The 18802-nt window shown below is 44.5% G+C and overlaps 2 protein-coding genes and 1 pseudogene across 3 annotated transcripts in view; 1 reads left to right on the forward strand and 2 right to left on the reverse strand.

The window, feature by feature from the left end:
* Nucleotides 1-4898: 4898 nt before the first annotated feature.
* Nucleotides 4899-7175, reverse strand: LOC306772726 (acireductone dioxygenase-like; annotated as a pseudogene). The gene is made up of 3 exons: nt 7059-7175; nt 6118-6229; nt 4899-4994 (listed from the first exon to the last, which is right to left on the reverse strand). The product of its transcript is annotated as an acireductone dioxygenase-like (transcript).
* Nucleotides 7176-7217: 42 nt separating this feature from the next.
* Nucleotides 7218-11750, forward strand: LOC306772556 (acireductone dioxygenase-like). Its single transcript, XM_079262081.1, has 4 exons — nt 7218-7450; nt 7903-8022; nt 10122-10301; nt 10562-11750. The coding sequence occupies exons 1-4, from the start codon at nt 7328-7330 to the stop codon at nt 10676-10678; spliced, it is 540 nt and encodes a 179-aa protein (XP_079118207.1). The 5' UTR covers nt 7218-7327; the 3' UTR covers nt 10679-11750.
* Nucleotides 11751-11846: 96 nt separating this feature from the next.
* Nucleotides 11847-18802, reverse strand: part of trappc12 (trafficking protein particle complex subunit 12) — a 51225-nt gene continuing 44269 nt past the window's right edge. The window contains exons 10-12 of the mRNA XM_079262673.1: nt 18503-18606; nt 16166-16253; nt 11847-13186 (exon numbers count right to left, since the gene is read on the reverse strand). Coding sequence (XP_079118799.1) covers nt 12944-13186; nt 16166-16253; nt 18503-18606 — 435 coding nt within the window. The 3' untranslated portion in view covers nt 11847-12943. The remainder of the gene's footprint in view (nt 13187-16165; nt 16254-18502; nt 18607-18802) is intronic.

An 18802-nucleotide genomic window follows, 5' to 3' on the forward strand; every position in this document is an offset into this window, starting at 1 on the left:
TGTGGCGGTGTTTTTATCATCCTTAGAATTACACAGAACCTTCATATCGCAATAAAAAAATAATGGTAATACCATTAGTTTTGTCCTGGCCTGTTTCATAAGTTTATTTTTTTAACATAATTCTGTTGAAGCATGACTGCAAAGCAAAGCCTGACTTTCATTAGTTAAATCTCATGGAATTTTTATTACTTTAGTCAGATTCAAGTTATTTCTGCGGCCATTGTGAGTTTTTATTTCATTGACCAAAATTATACATAAAATCATACAATTATTCACCGACTGCTGAAGAACAAAGACCGAAGTGCATCAGTGAGAACACATCATGCATCATTTAATCTTTACATTTGCTAGAAGTTGTGTTTCTGGTTGGCTAGCACGGCTTCAGAGCCAGAACTCCTGAAGGAGGTGTAACCCTGTTGGGACGTTTTGCTTGAACCAAGATATTTTGGTAAAAAACAAACAAAATATGAGGAGAAAAATTTAATACACAACTGAAAAAAAAAAACTTAAATAAATAAGTAGATAAAATAGAGTCCCTTAGTGATGATTTTCAGAAAAATAATCTTGTGATGGATGTGATGGATGATAAACATCCCAAACATCTCTGCAGAAGATGGAGCTGCCAGGGGTAAACGTGCTCTTTGGTGCAGTTAAGAGAATTAAAATGCAGGATAATATCCGTGTTGTTAACCTTAATGTTGCAGAACAGCAGCAACAAGACAAAGCCTGCATAAGCAGGAACAGAGCAGCTCCGACACCGTTTTCTCATTTCTTCTGTGGAAACTGAGAAGAGGGTGAGGGAAAGAGATGGAGGCAGAATGGGATACAAGCGCTGGCATGAAGAGAAGATCAGGAGGTGCCGATTATATAAGACTACAACAAATATCATGGTAAAGACCTGAGAGGGAGCCGAGCTATTTTAAACCTGGGCCTGAGCTCAGAGAGAGAAGCAGTGTGGGCTGAAATGTTGGCCATCGTGGCAAACTGTGCTTCTGAATGTGTGTGTGCGTGTGTGTTATCCCTGCAGAAACCTGGCAGATAGCAGACTGGGACTTTGAAGACTGATTACATAATGAGGGCCGGGCATTTATCGCAGCAAAGCTCCAGTTTCTCTTCTGGTCAAATCATCTTCAGCTCTTCATGATGCTTCAGGATTTAGCAGAAAATAATAAAACAGGTGAAGATGTTGGTGAAGGTAACAAACAGCTGATTATGAAACAAAAAAATGCTGACCACCACCTCATCAGGTTTAGGAGAGGAAAATGGTCCTGTTGTCCCGAGATGCAGGCTGATAACAAGCTGGATGCTCCCTCTCCTCTTCAGTCTGCAGGACACGCCGTCCATGCTGCGTTTCTGATTCCTGTTCTGATGGAGCTTTTAAGGTGAACTGTGTCCACAGACTGATTTCTGGAAGTCTTCCTGAATCCATGCACTGGTTTCCAGTCGATCATCATATCTGCTTTTAATGCAGAAGATCTCCAGCATCCAGCTTTGTACCATGCATACAGAGATTCCTTCAGATTCTCTGAATCTATTGATGTTAAACACTGTAGATGGTAGGATCTTTAAAGTCCAAACAACATTTTTCTTAAACTGTTTCAGTATTTTTAGACCCAGTTTGTCTCAGACTGGTGAAGGTCTGTTTATCTTTCCATCTGAGAGACTCAGCCTCTATGAAATGCTCCTTTCATACCCAGTCGTTACTGACTTGTTACCATTTAACCTGATTAGTTGTTAAATTCTCCATTTGTTACTTTTTCAGCCTTTTCTTGCTCCTTTTCCGACTTCTTCCTGGTTTGCTGCCGTCAGATACCAAGTGGCAACCTCTGGCGGTTTTAAGTGAAGCCTATGCGGAAGTGCATACAACTGCAGTTCCCCCTTCATCCACTAGGGGCTGCAAAACAGAGCAAATCCCCATAGACTCCCATGTTAAAAAGACCAACTTCACAGCAGAAATAAACATGTTTACAGCAGAAATAAACATGTTTACAGCCTGGAACAAAATCTATTTTAGATTTAATAGGTCAGGTTTACTTTCATGACAACTGTGGGCGGAGTGAATTTTTTTCTAACTCACCCATTTAAAAGTAATTTAATCTCAAAGTTTGTCATATTTAGGTGCAGGTCCTTTTGATTAACAGGTACCTGATCTTTCGCTTCAAGTTAGCTAGTTCAAGAACAACTGCGGTTTTTAGCCGGTTAACAACATGACTTAGCTTTAGCCCGCTTACCTCCGTTAGCTGGTTAGCTCCTGTTATCTCCAGGTTAGCTCAGTTAGCTCTTAGCTACAGAAAGCTCAGAGTTCGCTAGATGTCAATCATCTACCATGACGCTCACAGCCCCCCTCTCAGCTCCACCTCTTTGCCCATATTTGTATTTTCCGGGAGAGACGACACGCATGCCCCTGCCAAGATGGTGATGGTAGGAACCGCCCACCGAGCTTCAATTCAGCTCTTCAGAAACCTTCGGGTGACGTCATGGAGGCTCCGCCCATCTTTTATATACAGTCTATGTCAGATACACAATCAGCTCATGTTTTCCATGAAATGATGAAATGTCTGTTTCAGCATCAGACATGTTTATCTTCTACTGGGAGTGAAATATGAATTGATTTAGAAAAATTCATTTTTATTGCACTTTTGCAAAGCATCATGTGGTATACCTCAGCTGGGAACAGAAACTAGTTCCACTAGTCTGTCCAGTCTGCCTACCGGCTAGCTGTAATGCAGGTAAGACGCTGCTACGTAGATATTCTGACTTTACATGTCCCTTTAAACTAGAAGTCATGCCAGCATTTAGGATGTGTGAAGTTCTGGTGCAGGAGGATGGCAGCAGCGCAGCAGTTGTCTGTCTGGAATACATTTATTGGACACTGATGGTGCATCCTTTAAACTGGCTCAGTAACTGGACTCCACCTCCGTCCAGACAGGCCTGGACCAGCTCATCTGGGTGATGAGGCATGATGAGTGTTTGCTGGACTGAGTAATGTTGCCATCAGCCAGGCAGGATGACCCGATAGGGGGGGGGGGGGGGGTCGCTTCATTTCACCTCTAGGTACAGGTAAGATGGTTACTCTGGAGCTTTAGGTAGTTTTGGGTCGTTTGAAGCGAAGTGCTCATGAAGATCCCATGCAGAGGATGGCTGACACCGATGGGTCACTGTGGGAACAGAGAAGCTCCAGTCAGCTCATTACTGGGTCATCACACTTCATCAGACAGTGGATGGATCAACAGAAGGTCCAGCTGCATCCCTCAGGTCCTGGTTCAGGTCTTTGCTGGACCGACTTTTATTCTGTTTACCGGTGTGGAAAAGATCTACAACAATCCTCCAGCTGGATGGCATCATTTGCTTCAACCTGCTGTCCTGTTTCCGTCTGCAGAGCAGCGAGCTGCGCCGGCTGAAACGACACATCCGCATGACGTCCTCCCTTCCCGTTGAGCCCAAGGTGTCTGCTTCACCTTGAAATCAAGGACAGCGAGCCTCCAGGAGGTTTTTAGCACATAAAAGGCATCATTTGCATCTCGTGACCCTGCAGCTGATCCCGAACAGTTTCTGCTTGATTTTAAACGCCTCAGATCAGGATGGAGCAGCTTAACAGTCATCAGGTCAGCTTCTGCTGCTTTATGAAACACTCCAGGTGATGCCAGGTGGCGTGGAGCAGGGCACTGGGAGGAGGGAAGCTCCCTCTGGTGGTTAATGCATGCAACCTGGACACAAGAATCTGCTGCTTCCTTTACCGCCCTGCTTCACGTTATTATTCTGTCCCTGTGTCGGGCAGAGGACGGGGTTTAGTCGTCTATCTTACGCCGGACATCCGTTTATAATCCAGGTCTGGTTTCTTTAGCTGCAAACTGCAGATTTCCAGTTGAAGAAACTCTGCAGGGATTTTTCTGACAGAATTTGCAGATGCAGATAAGCCTTAACATTCACCTTCCTCAAGATTCAGAGCTTTCAAGCCTTTTGTTAGATCCTCCGTGTCTGCAAACGCGCATGCTCATCAGGCCGTACAATCAGCTGCAGCTCCGGCTCACGTTGCTATAGTGATTCCCAGAGGTGAATACATTCAACTGTTCTCATCTGGAACAAGACGCTTCTGAGTAATGACATGTTGCATGTTAGATGGAGTCGTGCGTTTGTGGTTTTGGACATTTTGTGCCTCGTTTGCAGTCGTGTGAAAAAGATCCTGATGTTTTACATATGAAGGCATTAAGTGTTAAAACCAAGAATAAAGTGAGATATTTAACTGCTGCTGCTGCTCATCAATCTGAGACGGGTTAGAAAAAGGTCACTTCCAAACTGTGGAGTCCATTATTCTGAAAGATTACAGACAGATTGGACGTCCCAGCAAGTCCAGGCCAAGTAATTCTCAGAAACTGTCGTTTAAAGCAGAATGAACCAGTTTGGCTGCAGGAGAAAGTCTGCTCGGATCAGGTCTGCAAAGCTGCATCTGAATAAACCACAAGACTTCTGGAACAATCTCCTTTAGACAGACCCAAATATGAAAGTTTGGTCAGAATTCACAAAACAAAAACAGGCTATCAGCACAAACCCACCACCATGCTGACAGGAGCTGGGAGGTAAGGATGATGATTGGGACACCTTCAGGTACATTTATACAGCAAAGTTACTGCAACCCTGGTTCCCTGAAGTGCTGAATAAAAATACAAAATTAGTAAAAACAAATAGATGGAGTTGCAATAGAGATCCTCAGTCCTGCTGCAACACACCCGATACAGACTGCACTAACAGAGCGGTGCAGCTTGATGTTACACGAGCCTGTTAGCCGTTGATTTGAGTCAGCTGTGTTGCAGCAGGGAAACTCAGAACACTTGCAGGCCTACGACCCTCGAGGACCAGAGTTGCCCGCTGCTGGTTTAGTAGCGGTAACCCTTCAGACGTCAGTCCTTGTCCCTGACGTCAAAGTAGGCCTGACCCTCCAGGATGTAGCGGATCTCATCGTCCAGATGTAAATGTTCCTGGTAGAACATCCAAAGCTGAGAAAGACGACGTTAAATCAGGGGCCGGTGCCCAAGCCTGGTCCTCGAGATCCATCCTGCAGCTTTTAGATGCAACCCTTCAACAGACCAGAGCTGAATCCCTCTCCTGCATGCCTTCCCGCTCTGCAACGAGACTTTTTGATCCAGCTGTGTTTGGACAAGGGCTGCAGCTAAACGTTGCAGGACGGTGGATGAAGGACCAGACTCGGGGCAACCTGCGTTAAACAGTCTGACATTCAGTTCAACTCAGGTCCAAAAGTTCTGCACGCCAGTCTGGATCTAGGTCTCACTTCTTTAGAGTTCAGGAAGGAAGCGACACCAAACGACAGCACTGGGGATAGAAGTTAAAAACAGTTGCAAATGGACGCTAGCCGTCAGTGGCCAAAAGTCTCCCATAAACGTTTTCCAGTCAAGATAAACATTGTTGATGCTCGTCTAAAGTTTGGGAAAGTTTCCTACTGGATTTAACTGAAAAGTGTCCCAAAACATATGACTTAAGTGTCTTCTATGGTCATTTAAGGCACCAAACGAAGCCTGGACCACTTTTAAAGCTTCACAGTTTGTCCATTCAGAGACACCGTAGTTAAAAAAAATGGTGCTAAAAACAGCTGCTATGTTTGAGAGTAAAGTTACTTTAGGAGAAGAGTTCAACGCCAATAGAAACTAGAGTTAAACTGAAACTTTTAAACAGTTCCAAGGAAAAAGGAAATATTTTTGCATTTTTCAGAGATTCAGATATATAACCTCTGTAATATGTTGCTGGTAAAATAAACTCCAAATTAAACCAGATTTTCCAGGCACCAACAGTGGTCCATCCCTGATTTAGGAGCCTTTTCTGCCTGAATAAAAACATCTGTCCAAAACCAGTCACAAAAAGGACAAAAAGTTGGGGACAGTGGATGACTATGGAGAAATATTAACCAACTATACCAAGACGAGCTGTTTAAAGGAATAAAAAGATGGATCAGAGACCGTTAAAGCCACAAATCCTCCGTTTAAACTTCAGAAAACTGGAGAACTATTGATCCAGGATGATTCCAGAGATGATTCTGGCTGCTGGGAAGAGAAGTCTGAAGTGACTGGTTGTCTGATAAACTGGTAAAACAAAGCATCAGGTTAGCATCTCCTCGTAGTTCGGCAGCGTGTCTCTGAATGGTGATGAGGTCCATGTAGGTGTAACCTCGGTTCCTCCTAATCTTCTCCAGGTCAGTTTCATAGATGTCAGGGTTCAGCTGCAGGAAAAGAGAAAACAGTTGAAATAATGAAGAATAAAAAATCTGAATCATTTTAATCTCATTGTTTTAGCAGAAACTTATCAGACTCTGCTGGTTTCTGAGGAACATAAAATCCTAAAAACTGTCAAGCTGAGCTGAAACTTCACCTTCCAGAGACAAACTCCCAGCTGCTTTAACTCATCCAGAGAGACCGGCTGGTTTGGGTGCAACCTGGTCCTTGTCAGAGCCGTCCCTGTACCAGGCCTCTGGATGTGAGCTGGACTCTGCAGTCCTTCAGGTTTTCACATGGTTGCCTGCTTCAGCACACCTGATTCACATCAGCAGGTCATTAACAGGACTGTGAAGAGCTGAATCTGTTGATCCATTTAATCTGAACCAGCTGTGTTGAAATGAAACTAAAACTCAGATAAAAGTTAGGAAAGCCTAAAAAATCCCTATAAAAACAATAATAGAGTTAAAAATCTGGACAGAATTCAGCTTTTTGTTGCAGTTAAAGCAGAAATGTCTGAAGCCATGTTGGGTACGTGATGCTGGAACACTGACAAGGCTGCAAAACTGGAAACATTTAGATTGAATCAACTTTGTGAGTTAAAGAAGTTATTCTGCCACCAAGTGGTAAAATGTGGAAGCACGACTCTGCAGTCTGCACTGTTTTAGTGAATCTGGACACAGAAATGTGAATTTCTAATTCTTTTAAGACAGTTGGAGAATTTGGAAAATATTACGTTTACTTTAAGCTGAAATCGACCTCAAATGAAAGAGATTATAAGCGATAAAACTGGACTTTTAGCAGCATTAGTTTCTCTGGATATTGGTAAATTCCAACTTTAATGCAGTCTTCGAATGCAGCATTGGTTGGAGCGGGGCGGATCCTGTACTGTGATTGGTTGGTAAGGTCACCGTACGTTCCCCTGATTGGCTCAACGTGGCATGCGTCATGCATGTTACAGTCACGTGATAAACACACATTTTTGTAAAGGAGCTGCCTTGGTGTGTCCACAGGTTTATGTCCCCCCTCTCCTCGGAGTGTCTTCAGGGCTTTTTTTGTTCCTCCAGCAGTCGCAGCTCAAGCGGTCCGGTCCGGTCCGGTCCAGAATGGCTCTGGAAGCCTGGTACCTTGATGGTTCGGACGAGGACCAGAGGAAGCCGCACCGCTTGACCCCGAACCAGCCGGTCTCCCTGGACCAGTTGCAGAAACTGGGAGTTTTTTACTGGAAGGTGAAATTTCCACACAGAGTTTCAGGTGTTTTGTAACTTTCCTGATTCTTAGTTCCGACACGCGCAGTGTGTGTGTGGAGCAGGGCCGGACAAAAAGTGCACAGGCCCCTGGGCCCAGAGTGTTCCAGGGGCCCCCTTCACCATCGCAACTTTGTAAAAATTGTGAATGAAACAATATTTCTAACATCTCTCAGCCAGTGGTACCAACAGAGATACACTAGACACTGTGGTGTTACTTTCTGGCTCTTATGGACATCTTGTTTCAGGTCCAAACTGCTGGTATATGCCCCACATGGGCCCCAAGTGGGCCTGTGCCCATACTGCCCATTGGATAATCTGGCCTTGGTGGGGAGTTATTGATAACATGGACCAGCAGGGGTCAAAGTGACTGCGAGCGATCAGATTATTGATTATCAGCCATTTTCTAAAGTATTTCTTCTCTTTTCCTGCAGCTGAACGCTGACATCTATGAAACGGACCCGGAGCTGGAGCAGATTCGGAAGAACCGAGGTTACACCTACATGGACATCATCACCATTCATAAAGACACGCTGCCGAACTTCGAGGAGAAGGTAACCTGATCCACACACATGATGATGATGCTCTGTTTTATTAACAGTTTATAGAGGTCCAGTCCCAGGGCAGGATTAAATGTGCATAGGCCCCTGAGCTCAGAGTGTTCCAGGGGCCCCCTTCCCCACCGCAACTTTGTAAAAATTGTGAATGAAACATTTCTAACATCTCTCAACCAGTGATATCAATAGTAATATGCTAGACACTGTGGTGTAACTATCTGGCTTTTATTTACATTTTGTTTCATGTCCAAACTGCTGGTGTTTGCCCTATGTTGGCCCCACATGGGCCTGAGGTGGGCATCCACTTGTGCTCATACTGCCCATTGGACAATCCGGCCCTGTCCAGTCCTCATTTCTTCCCAGCTGGAAGAATTTGTTGTTACCGCTTAAAATAATCTTGAATCCCTAGTTCCTCACATTTCTGCAGGTTTTTCTGCTTTTTTTCATCCATTTTCACTCCATTCCTCTTCATTCTAAAGAAAAACAAAACTTTTATCACTACCAGAACAATCCAACTGTAAAAACCAGTAAATTGATCAGATAATGTACAATAAAATGGTTGGATAACTGTGGACACCCATAATTCTTAATTTTCAGAAGTATTATACTTTTCTTTTTTTTACTCAAAACCTTCTTTTCCACGCTCTGAAATGTGTCTTCTGCCCCCTGGTGGACACATTTAACACTACAACAATGTTGTCACGCGGTAATAAAATGCAAATTTACCAAAACATTTTTTGTTAAATCACCAATCGAAATGTTATGTTAAAAAAATACATTTTTTTCTCACCATTTTTTCTTGGGTTGGGCCTTAAGTTTTAGGCTAATACTTTAGTGAAGCACTGGATGTTTTAATGGCAGCATTTAGTCCTGTTTTCACACCTGCCATTAGTTTAAAAGGCTGGAAAAAGTTCAGGTCTTCCTGACTTTTCCTCAGCAGACCTTCTGGTTCACAGAAAACAGGAAATAAAATGTTAGTTTAACACTACGGATGAACCGATACCGATATCGGCTCAATACCAAGCATGTGTACTCGTACTTGGTATTGATAAGTGTACCGATACCACAACCGATACCACAATAGTCAAGCCAGCACAGATGTGTTTGATGACATGCTTTAGACATGTTTTTAAAAGAAATAAATGCCTTGAATGGTAAAATGTGACATTTTTTGTTCCACTAAAAGCCAGATCTTTGTTAAAAACCACACATTTATAGTTGTATTGAGGTAAAATGTGCCAAATCAGAATAAAACTTGTTTAAGTTGTTAGATCTGTAATGTTGTTATATTTGTATTGGTGAGGTAACTTTAGAAAGAATGGGTCATTTATTACAACCTAATAAAATCTTACACAGTTATAACAGTAATAATAACTATAGTCAATAATGTTCACATAAACACATCTGGTATTGGCAGATATTCATGTTTCAGATATCCCAGAACTCCCAAAAAGTGGATCGATGCCTCCCTATTTAACACAGTTCTCTTTGTCAATGTACAGCAGGTTGGTTGTGCATGTTTAAATGACAACAGATAAATGGAGCTGAAAAAGCATCATGAAAGGTTAGAAATGTTTACAGCATTGGAAATGTTGGGGGTGTCCATGTCTGGCCCTCGATCTACTATCCACATTTACCTGCTTCCTTCTACAACACTTCAATCAAGCGACTGAATTCCTTCACCTGCATGTTGTCCAGCTCTGCAGAGGGCTGTTACCAACACGCACGTTTGATTCCGGAGTGCTGGAGAAGGGATGCATCTGAAAGCTCAGGATGGTAGACCTGGAGGACCGGATCTGACACGCTTAGATAGGCCTCTGAAAACAGGGGAGGCTGGTTTTGATACAACACCGGGTGTTTTGAACCCTCACCGTGGGCGACTAAGCAAACAAGCTCCATGTGTACCAGTATGGAACCAGTATAGGACCAGCATAGGACCATTTTACTGTGAGACGTTCAGTAATTCTTCCGGATTATCCCATTGTGTTCTGATGCCGTCATTTTTCAGACGTTCCCTGAAAGTTATCACATGAACTGGACCTGGACTCTGAGTCGGGATGTGTGGACGGGTCACTAACAGACTGCTTCTCCTTCAGCTGAAGATGTTCTTCGAGGAACATTTACATCAGGACGATGAGATCCGCTACATCCTGGACGGCCGGGCCTACTTCGACGTCAGGGACAAGGAGGACCGCTGGATCCGGATCGCCATGAGGAAGGGAGACCTGATCACGCTGCCGGCGGGGATCTACCACCGCTTCACGCTGGACGAGACGGTACGTCTGAAGGTTCATCTCACGTTTAGCGTTGAGACTTGGGATGGGTGATACCAGAGCGTTTCCTGTCGATATACCATGAGTTTATGGTACTTTTACTCCTACACTGATACAGATTATGTATTAATACATTTATTGCTAGAGAAAAGTAGAATACATATAACCCTCCGTAGACCCAAACCTTTAAGGGATTCCTGTGTAACTTTGGGAGGGATTTGGGTCATGTCCCAGCTGATCAGAACCTGGTTGGATCTCCACAGAACTACACTAAAGCCATGCGGCTGTTTGTGGGCGAGCCGGTGTGGAAGGCGTACAACCGGCCGGCCGACGACCTGGACATCCGGCAGAACTACGTGGCTTCCCTGCAGGGGTCCTGAGTAAAACACTGAAACTAGAAGCTGCAGGTTGACGTGTTGGATTAAAAACCGCTGGTTTAGAGACTAAGAGGATGTTTTAGTGGCAGAATCCATGATGCAGCTTCTCTTTAGTTTCACAGATGAAGTTAACACATTTTATACGACTTGGAGCACAGGAAGGTACTTTTTACACCTGACTCTGCACATTAATACTAATCTCCTTTCACAAGACAAGCTAAGCTGGATATAAGAAGTATTTACACCCTGTTAAAACTTCCAGACGCCTGTAATCTGCAGGCGGGCTACATGTGTGGACGCCGTTAAACCAATACGTTAACGAAGCTCAGAGATCCTCTGTTGGATTTCGGGCTAGATGGCTCCAGAAATTTTACTTTCTTCTGATGAACTCGGCCTTTTGTTGATCTGGATGTTTGTTGTGGTGAAAGGTGGTAGAACTCCTCGCTGCTGATGTGATGCCAGCGATCTGCTTTCCGATCCGATAAGTAAAGCCGCTGATGACGGCGACAGACGGAGGAAACAGAAGCAGACAGACAGGGAGGCGGTACGGAGACGTTAAGGAAGGCGGGACGCAACTTCTCTCTAGACGTGATGCAGTTTCCAGAGTTTAGATCTGAGTCAAATAAACAGATTCAGTTTTTCAGATGGACTCGGGGGGTCAAAGCATCCAGCTTACAACGTAGTCTCAGGACCGAAAACTTCAGTTCCGATCTGTCAAAGCGGTTTTCCGTTTGGGTTTGTGGTGGAAAAGTTCCACCTTGGTCTCATCAGACCTGAAGACGCTTTGGCTCACTGGAGCCTTCGGTCTTGGCGGCTGGACCAACCAGGAGCGTCTCGACTGGCCAGGTGTAGCATCCTTCTGGAACGTTTCTATCAAAGCTACTAACACAACGATGGTGTCCCACAGGGCTCAGTTCTGGCCTTCTGTACTTTTCAACATTTCCAGGATTATTATTAAAAGATGGTTTGATTTTTACATGAGATTAGGGGGTGTAAATACTTTTTATCACCATTCTGCCTATTAAAAAAAAAAAAGTGCAAGTCTAAGCTGGAAGTTTCTCCTTCTGTACTGGTGCCTTTCCGACTGATTGTTGCATCTAGAAATAAAACTGCTGCTAATTTCTGTCTGTTTGGATTCTTTAAATCATCATTTCAGTGATCCAGGCAGGTGGGTTTTAAAAGAGCAGATTTATTCTGGGCAAAACATTTTAATATACATAAATAGGATCTGCACGGCGTGTAAAACAGAAGGAAAAAAAAAAATCACCAATAAACGACAAAAATCAACCAGAAAGTAAATGTGCCTGCGATGCAGCTTTGGATGGCGAATAGTTTCCCTGTTTAGTGGACAAACGGATGCAATCTGAGGGCTCAGCAGCGATCAGTCAAGTGGTTTCTGTTTAGTCCAGGTCCATGTAATGACGCTGAAGCTCAGGATAATGCCCACGGCGGGTCGTGCACGGCTACGCGGTCGCGTCGACTGGAATTCCTCTGCTGAAATCCAGCAGCTTGGGGGCCTTTCTGGGGAGTTTGCGCTGCCTGTCTGCAAAGTATGAAGCTAAAACTCAGCAGAAATCCTGGAAACGAGGGTTGTGTTTCCTGGCAGGAGGCCTTCATATCGCTCCTCCTGCAAGGAAGAGGTCATGTGATAAAATACTGAGATGCACGGCGCAGAAAAGACCTCCAACACTAACAGCTGATGTCCCTTTTAATCACAAGTCATGTGATAAATGCAACAGAAGGAAGATAAAGTATCCGAGTATCATCCCTCCAGACTGCAGACTTGCATATTAATAAACAAACGGCGTGAAGTTGATGAGAAATCCAGAGTTTGGAGGCTCAACGTGCAGCCGGAGAGGTTCTGCCTCCGCGGACAACGTGACGTAAAACGACTCGGATCGGCTGCTGAACAGATCACGTGCTTCCTGCTCAGACTCACAGATTTAGTTTTAAACACAACCAGGAAAGTTTTCCAGGATTTCTACTCAGCTGCTGTTTCATACTTGGAACACACAAAACTTTTAACTGCTTCGTGTCCGATTCCCGTCGCCTCGTCCAGGACATCATGGAGCGGATTTTATCCGGTGGTTACGACAAGACAATCACTGTTCTGGCTCTTTAAACGCACTAAACTGAGCAGGAAGCATTCGCTGTTTCATCTCACAGGAGCAGCGTCTGCTTCCTCTTTCCTGACGGGGTCCGAGTCCCGTCACGCCAACGGGAGTGCCGCGGCGCCGCTTCGTCCTCTCCCAGTTCCCGTCCTGCCTCTTAGACCAGCTTGAGGCACTGGGTGTTGAAGCTGTCGCCCTCCCGGCAGGCCACGGACTCCAGCAGCGCCTGCTTCTTCTGCGTGCTACGCGACGACTCCAGCTCGTACATGGTGGTCAGGTTGAAGAGGACGCTCTCGTGGAGGTACAGGGTGGGGTCCTGTTGGACCAGGCCCTCCAGCTGGCCCAGGGACTCCTTCAGCCGGCCCAGATAGAGCAGGCAAACGGCTGCGTTGTTGTTGGCCTGCGACACAAAGAGGAGGTCAGAAACCAGCGACCAGGATCATGTGTCATTCAGATAAACATTTGTTTACGTCTTTAAACACAAACACTGACTGGTAAACAATAAATACTTACTGATGATAAAAAATGTCAATCGGTGAATTAAATACGAATAAGACAAATTTTCATCACATTTATATTAAATTAATCAAATTTCTTAAACTGAAAGATCATTGTGATGAAGAAGCTGCTGTAGAGCAGCATCATCTTCATCACATACCAGTAATATACATCATCTTCATCACATACCAGTAATATACATCATCTTCATCTTCATCACGTACCAGTAATATACATCATCTTCATCTTCATCACATACCAGTAATATACATCATCTTCATCTTCATCACATACCAGTAATATACATCATCTTCATCTTCATCACGTACCAGTAATATACATCATCTTCATCTTCATCACATACCAGTAATATACATCATCTTCATCACATACCAGTAATATACATCATCATCTTCATCACATACCAGTAATATACATCATCATCTTCATCACATACCAGTAATATACATCATCATCTTCATCACATACCAGTAATATACATCATCATCTTCATCACATACCAGTAATATACATCATCATCTTCATCACATACCAGTAATATACATCATCTTCATCTTCATCACATACCAGTCTGAAAGGTGTTTTCCAATCAAACCAGTTCAAACACAGTAAAAACAATAAACAACAATAGAAATAATAAAACACAAAGCGTCAGAGTGTGTCCAGGTACGAGTCTGGACTCCAGACTGGGTCAGTAAGAATGCTCTGGTTCCGGTCCAGCCTCAGAGGAAGTCCGGTCTCCTGGTTGGTTGGGGTTCCGTTGGGTTCCGTTGGGGTACAGTTTGGGTTCTGTTTGGGTTCCGTTGGGGGTTACATTTGGGGGGGTTCCGTTTAAGTTTCTTTGGGGGTTCTGTTTGGGGTTCCCTTTGGGTTCCGTCTAGGACCGTTGGGGTTCCGTTGAGGTTCCGTCTGGGTTTGGTTGGGGATCTGTCTGGGTTCCGTCTATGTTCCCTTTGGGATTCTGTCTGGGTTCCGTAGTGACATTAGATTCAATAAATACGCTCGGCTGAACCTTTAAGGACAATAAAATCTTATAAAATGGATTCCAACGGGAAGTCGGCAGCCAGCCGAGCGAAGGCAGAACGGCGGTCCAGGTCTGCAGCTGGAATCCAGAATTCTGGGATCACCCAGGAAAATGGACGCAGTTTTGTCCTCATTCATGTGGAGGAATCTGTGGTGGAACCACTGGTTTCTGTGAGTAATGTCTGCATCACCACGTCCTGGTGGCACTGGGAGGGAATGGCGTCTGCGTAACGGTGAAGGCGCGCCTGGCAACGACAGAACCAAGCAGCAACATGTGATGCCAGGATGAAAGCGGGCCGAGTCCAGAACCTTGTGGAGCGCCACAAACCCGACAAGCCAAAGGGGAGGAGCAACATCATCACAAAGATGCAATGTCCTCCTCCTGTTCCTATCCGGACTTCATAATAATTACTATCGTTAATTTGAACTAATTGTTTTATTTATGTTGTTATTGTTTAAAATAAATAAAGCCAAAAATTCTGATTGAAAACAGATGGAAACCCCCAGGCTGCTTCACACAACTCATTTTTTTGCCTACAGTTCTCAGAAGTGAAGCGGAGGCCACGTTTTACACCAGCAGAGGTACCGAGCTTCCCAATCGTACTGATTTAGACTCCTATCACCGTATTGATTCCAGAGTATTGATCGACACCGATCCCATACTGCTTCAGTTAACTGCTTCATCGGACCTGTTTCCTCTGATCTTCAGTCCAGTTCCTTGGTCATGTGGCCGCCACCTTTTCTGGCATCTTAACACCCCTGTTTCCATGGAGACCAGTTCTGATGAGGCTTCAGGTCTGCGTATCAGCTGCAGGTCCAGATGCATCTCTCAGGTCCTGGTTCTGGTCTTGGCTGGGTTTTAGTCCGGACTCTTCTGTCCGGTTTCTGGCGGCGTGACGTCTCCAGCTGTGTGCGGATCACCTTGTTGCTGCTAAAACCCGGTTTCTGTCTGATAAGATCTGTTTTTCATGCATGATGCGTCTCTGTGAAGCTCGTCTGTCCCGTCGCTGCTTCATCCGTTCAGTTTGGAGCTTTTTACGCTTTTTTTCAGCTTAGTTTTTTACTGTAAACTGGAACAAATAGGCTGGAAATGAGCAAAAATGTAAAAAAAAACAAAAAAAAACAACAAATGTTGACCTTTAACCAAACAGGAGACCCATTGATGAAGAGCATTTTAAAAGATTACAGCAGAGTCTTCCTGCTGAAGGGTAGAAGATAAAGAAACAAGGACTGGATCAGGACTTTCAACCACAGACTGTACATAGAAAGATGAAGCTAAGTCACGTTGTTAACCGGCTAAAAACCGCGGTTGTTCTACGTTCTTCTGACATGAAGCGGGAGATCGGGTACCTGTCAATCAAAAGGACACGCCCTTAATTATGCCGAACTTTGAGATTAAATTATTTTTAAACTGTCGAGTTAGAAAAAAATTCACTCCCCTCACAGTTGTCATGAAGGTAAACCTGACCTTTTAAACCTAAAATGGATTTTAGAACCAGACTGTAAACATGTTTATTCCTGCTGTAAACATGTTTATTTCTGCTGTGAAGCTGGTCTTTTTAACATGGGAGTCTATGGGGATTTGCTCTGTTTTGCAGCACCTAGTGGATGAAGGGGGAACTGCAGTTTTATGCACTTCCACATAGGCTTCCCTTTTAACCGCCGGAGGCTCAGTCCATCTTTCATATACGATCTATGGTTCAGCTCATATCTTCCCATACAGCCAATTCAGACATTTCAGGGAATAAATGTAACAGAACTTTAGTCCAACTCTCTTCCTGTCCTGCAGGTTAATCCACACACAGTGTCATCGTGTGACTGATGTTCTGCTACTTACAACCGGGTTCTTTGGGTCCATTTTCAACACTTCGATGAAGGAGGCGTGAGCTTCAGCGTAGTTGTTCTGACTGAGGTAGACGAAGGCCCTGCAAACAACATGCACACACAGATGAACACACAGCTGATATCAGTCTGCTACAGGAAGACATGAAGGTCATTAGAGTGAAGAACGTCTGGTGTTCACAGTCTGAAGACGTTTCAGGTGTTATTTGGTTTTTACAGGTGGATTCCATGAAGCACCTGGTGGTTACAGTCATGCCTAATGAAGCGTTTACTGTCACCTGCTGGCCAGCTGACCACACTACACACATCTGCAGGATTAACCTGCAAGAAATCTGCAGAAGGAAGATTTTTCTTTGTCCTCCTGCAGAAAGAACCCAGAAACACGACTAAAGCCTAAAACCAGAAACACACTGCAGTGTTTTTACATAAAAACCTCCGTCCGCAGAGGTGTAGTAAACAACCTGAACGTGGCGACAACTAACTGTACTCTGGGTACGAGTGGTGCGCGCTCGCCTCATTATTTTCCAAAGCATCTGTATTGACAATCCAAAGGTGGCGGCTGTCAGACATGACCACCCCTCCTCTGCTAAAGCGCTCAGTGCTCAAGTCCTGTGACAGCCGATCTCATTACAGCTGTCTGAAGCAGCTCAGAGACAACAGAGGAGGAATTATCTCTCCGCTCTGCAGCTACAGGCTCTTCATTCTCACAGCTGGTCCAAAACCAGCGATGGCGATGGTTTCTGGTTTATGTTGATGCTGTACCACAGTTTATTTCTACAGGTTGTCCCTTTAGACAAGATGTTGCGTCAAGCAGGTCAACAGAAAACTCCTGCCCGGATGCACACATTATGAACTTTATATGTTCATTTATTTTATTCTAAATTATTTTCAAATATAAAAATTTAAATTTGAGGGACTGTCCGGAAATTATTTTTATTTCTATTGAGTTTTTAGGAAAAACAAAGAAATTTACAACAGGAAAGAAAAATAATAGAAAAAAAAACATTTATATGATAAGAGTAAAAATAAATATGTACATTAAGAATTTAGAAAAAGCTAAAAAAATTAAAAATAAATAAATAAATAAATAAGATGAAAGTTATTATTAATAATAATAATAATAATATTATTATTAATAATAACAATAATAATAATAAAATGAGACATCCATGAGGGCGTAAAAGGCCTCAAGAGAAAGATTGCGGGATTTAGACAAATAAATCTGATGAAACATATGACTGATTTAAAACATGTGCACATATAGATGGGAATGTTGGTGTGTCATGGATCACAGAACGATCACAGAGCGTCATTCAGCTGCAGAATAAAAGCAGATCCATGTCGGGTTATATCTGTCCTGATTGTGAGCGGAGCCGTGGATCTTTTCCAGCTTTAAGACGTCCCGATGCTGCTGGAAACGAGGAGGCAGCGCAGCACCTGTCCACCATGCTGCTCGTTCAGCCAGAGGAAGGTTAAAAAAAAGCCTTTTCTTTTAGGAGTCTGGAGGAATCTCAGTTTCTGTGATTGTGGACCGGTTTGGAAAACCTCCTTCTGGAACTAAACCAGGACACGTTGCAGCCGACATCTTGCTTCATCTGGTCGACCTGGACTTGGACCGTTAGGAGTTAAAGCATGTAGACACGTGTCTGTGGTTTTTTTTTTTTACTGTCTTCAACGTGCACGTTGACCTGTCCTCCTAACAGACCTCTCCTCTGTCCAGTCCAGCTGTCCGACTCTCCCGTTGTCTGCTCTCACTCGGAACCGTTCGCTGAAGGAAAACAAATCACCGTCATCAATCTGCCGCCGCAGCGTCCAGATTCTGGATCCTGCAGGGATTTGCTCCAGCTAATGAGGCTGGATTGACTTCGCTGCACTGCAGAGGGGTTTGGGGTGGGGTGGGGGGTCGGGAAGGGGCTCAGAGTCACCAGGGATCATCTGTAAGGTCTGCACCACCCACTGGGCCTGCAGCGTTGGGGGTCTGCTCAGCCAGATCAGAGAACTAGTTAAAAACAGGCTCCGTCTTCGTGTCTGTAACGTCCTGGTCCAAGGGTGGAGCCTGAAGGCATCGTTTCCAGCGCCAACGCCATCAGAGACAGGAGGAAGATATGTCTGATCATCTGTGTGGGCGGCTTTAGGTACGCGTAGATCTATGATAACACAGAGAGCGCCCCCATATGGACATGATACAAACTGCAGCGGCCCGCTCCATGACAACGGGCTTGTCTCGCTCCTAACCGCTGGGTCGGGTGATGAAGTGGAAACCTGCAAAAGCTCAGAGGAGCTGAAAGTTCCCACGCCGAGCACAGACTTTAAACGCAGCACGTGCACGTACCTGTTCATGAGCACGCATGTGGTGTGAGTGAGGTGGCTCCCTTTCACCTGGCAGGCTCTCTCCACATCCTGGAAGTATCTCTCAGCTGTCTTCACGTCTCCGATCTGCAGAAGAACCAAACAGCAGCATCAACGGCTGATTCCTGTGTGTGTGTGTGTGTGTGTGTGTGTGCGTGTGTGTGTGCGCGCGTGTGTGTGTGCGCGCGTGTGTGTGCGCGTGCGTGTGAGCTAGAATCGCAGCTTTGGGTAAAAATAGATTTATGTTGATAAAAATGTGATGAAGGAAAGAAAGACGACAGAA

The sequence above is a fragment of the Telmatherina bonti genome (assembly GCF_933228915.1).
Source record: "Telmatherina bonti genome assembly, chromosome: 22".
In the NCBI taxonomy this organism is placed as follows: domain Eukaryota; kingdom Metazoa; phylum Chordata; class Actinopteri; order Atheriniformes; family Telmatherinidae; genus Telmatherina; species Telmatherina bonti.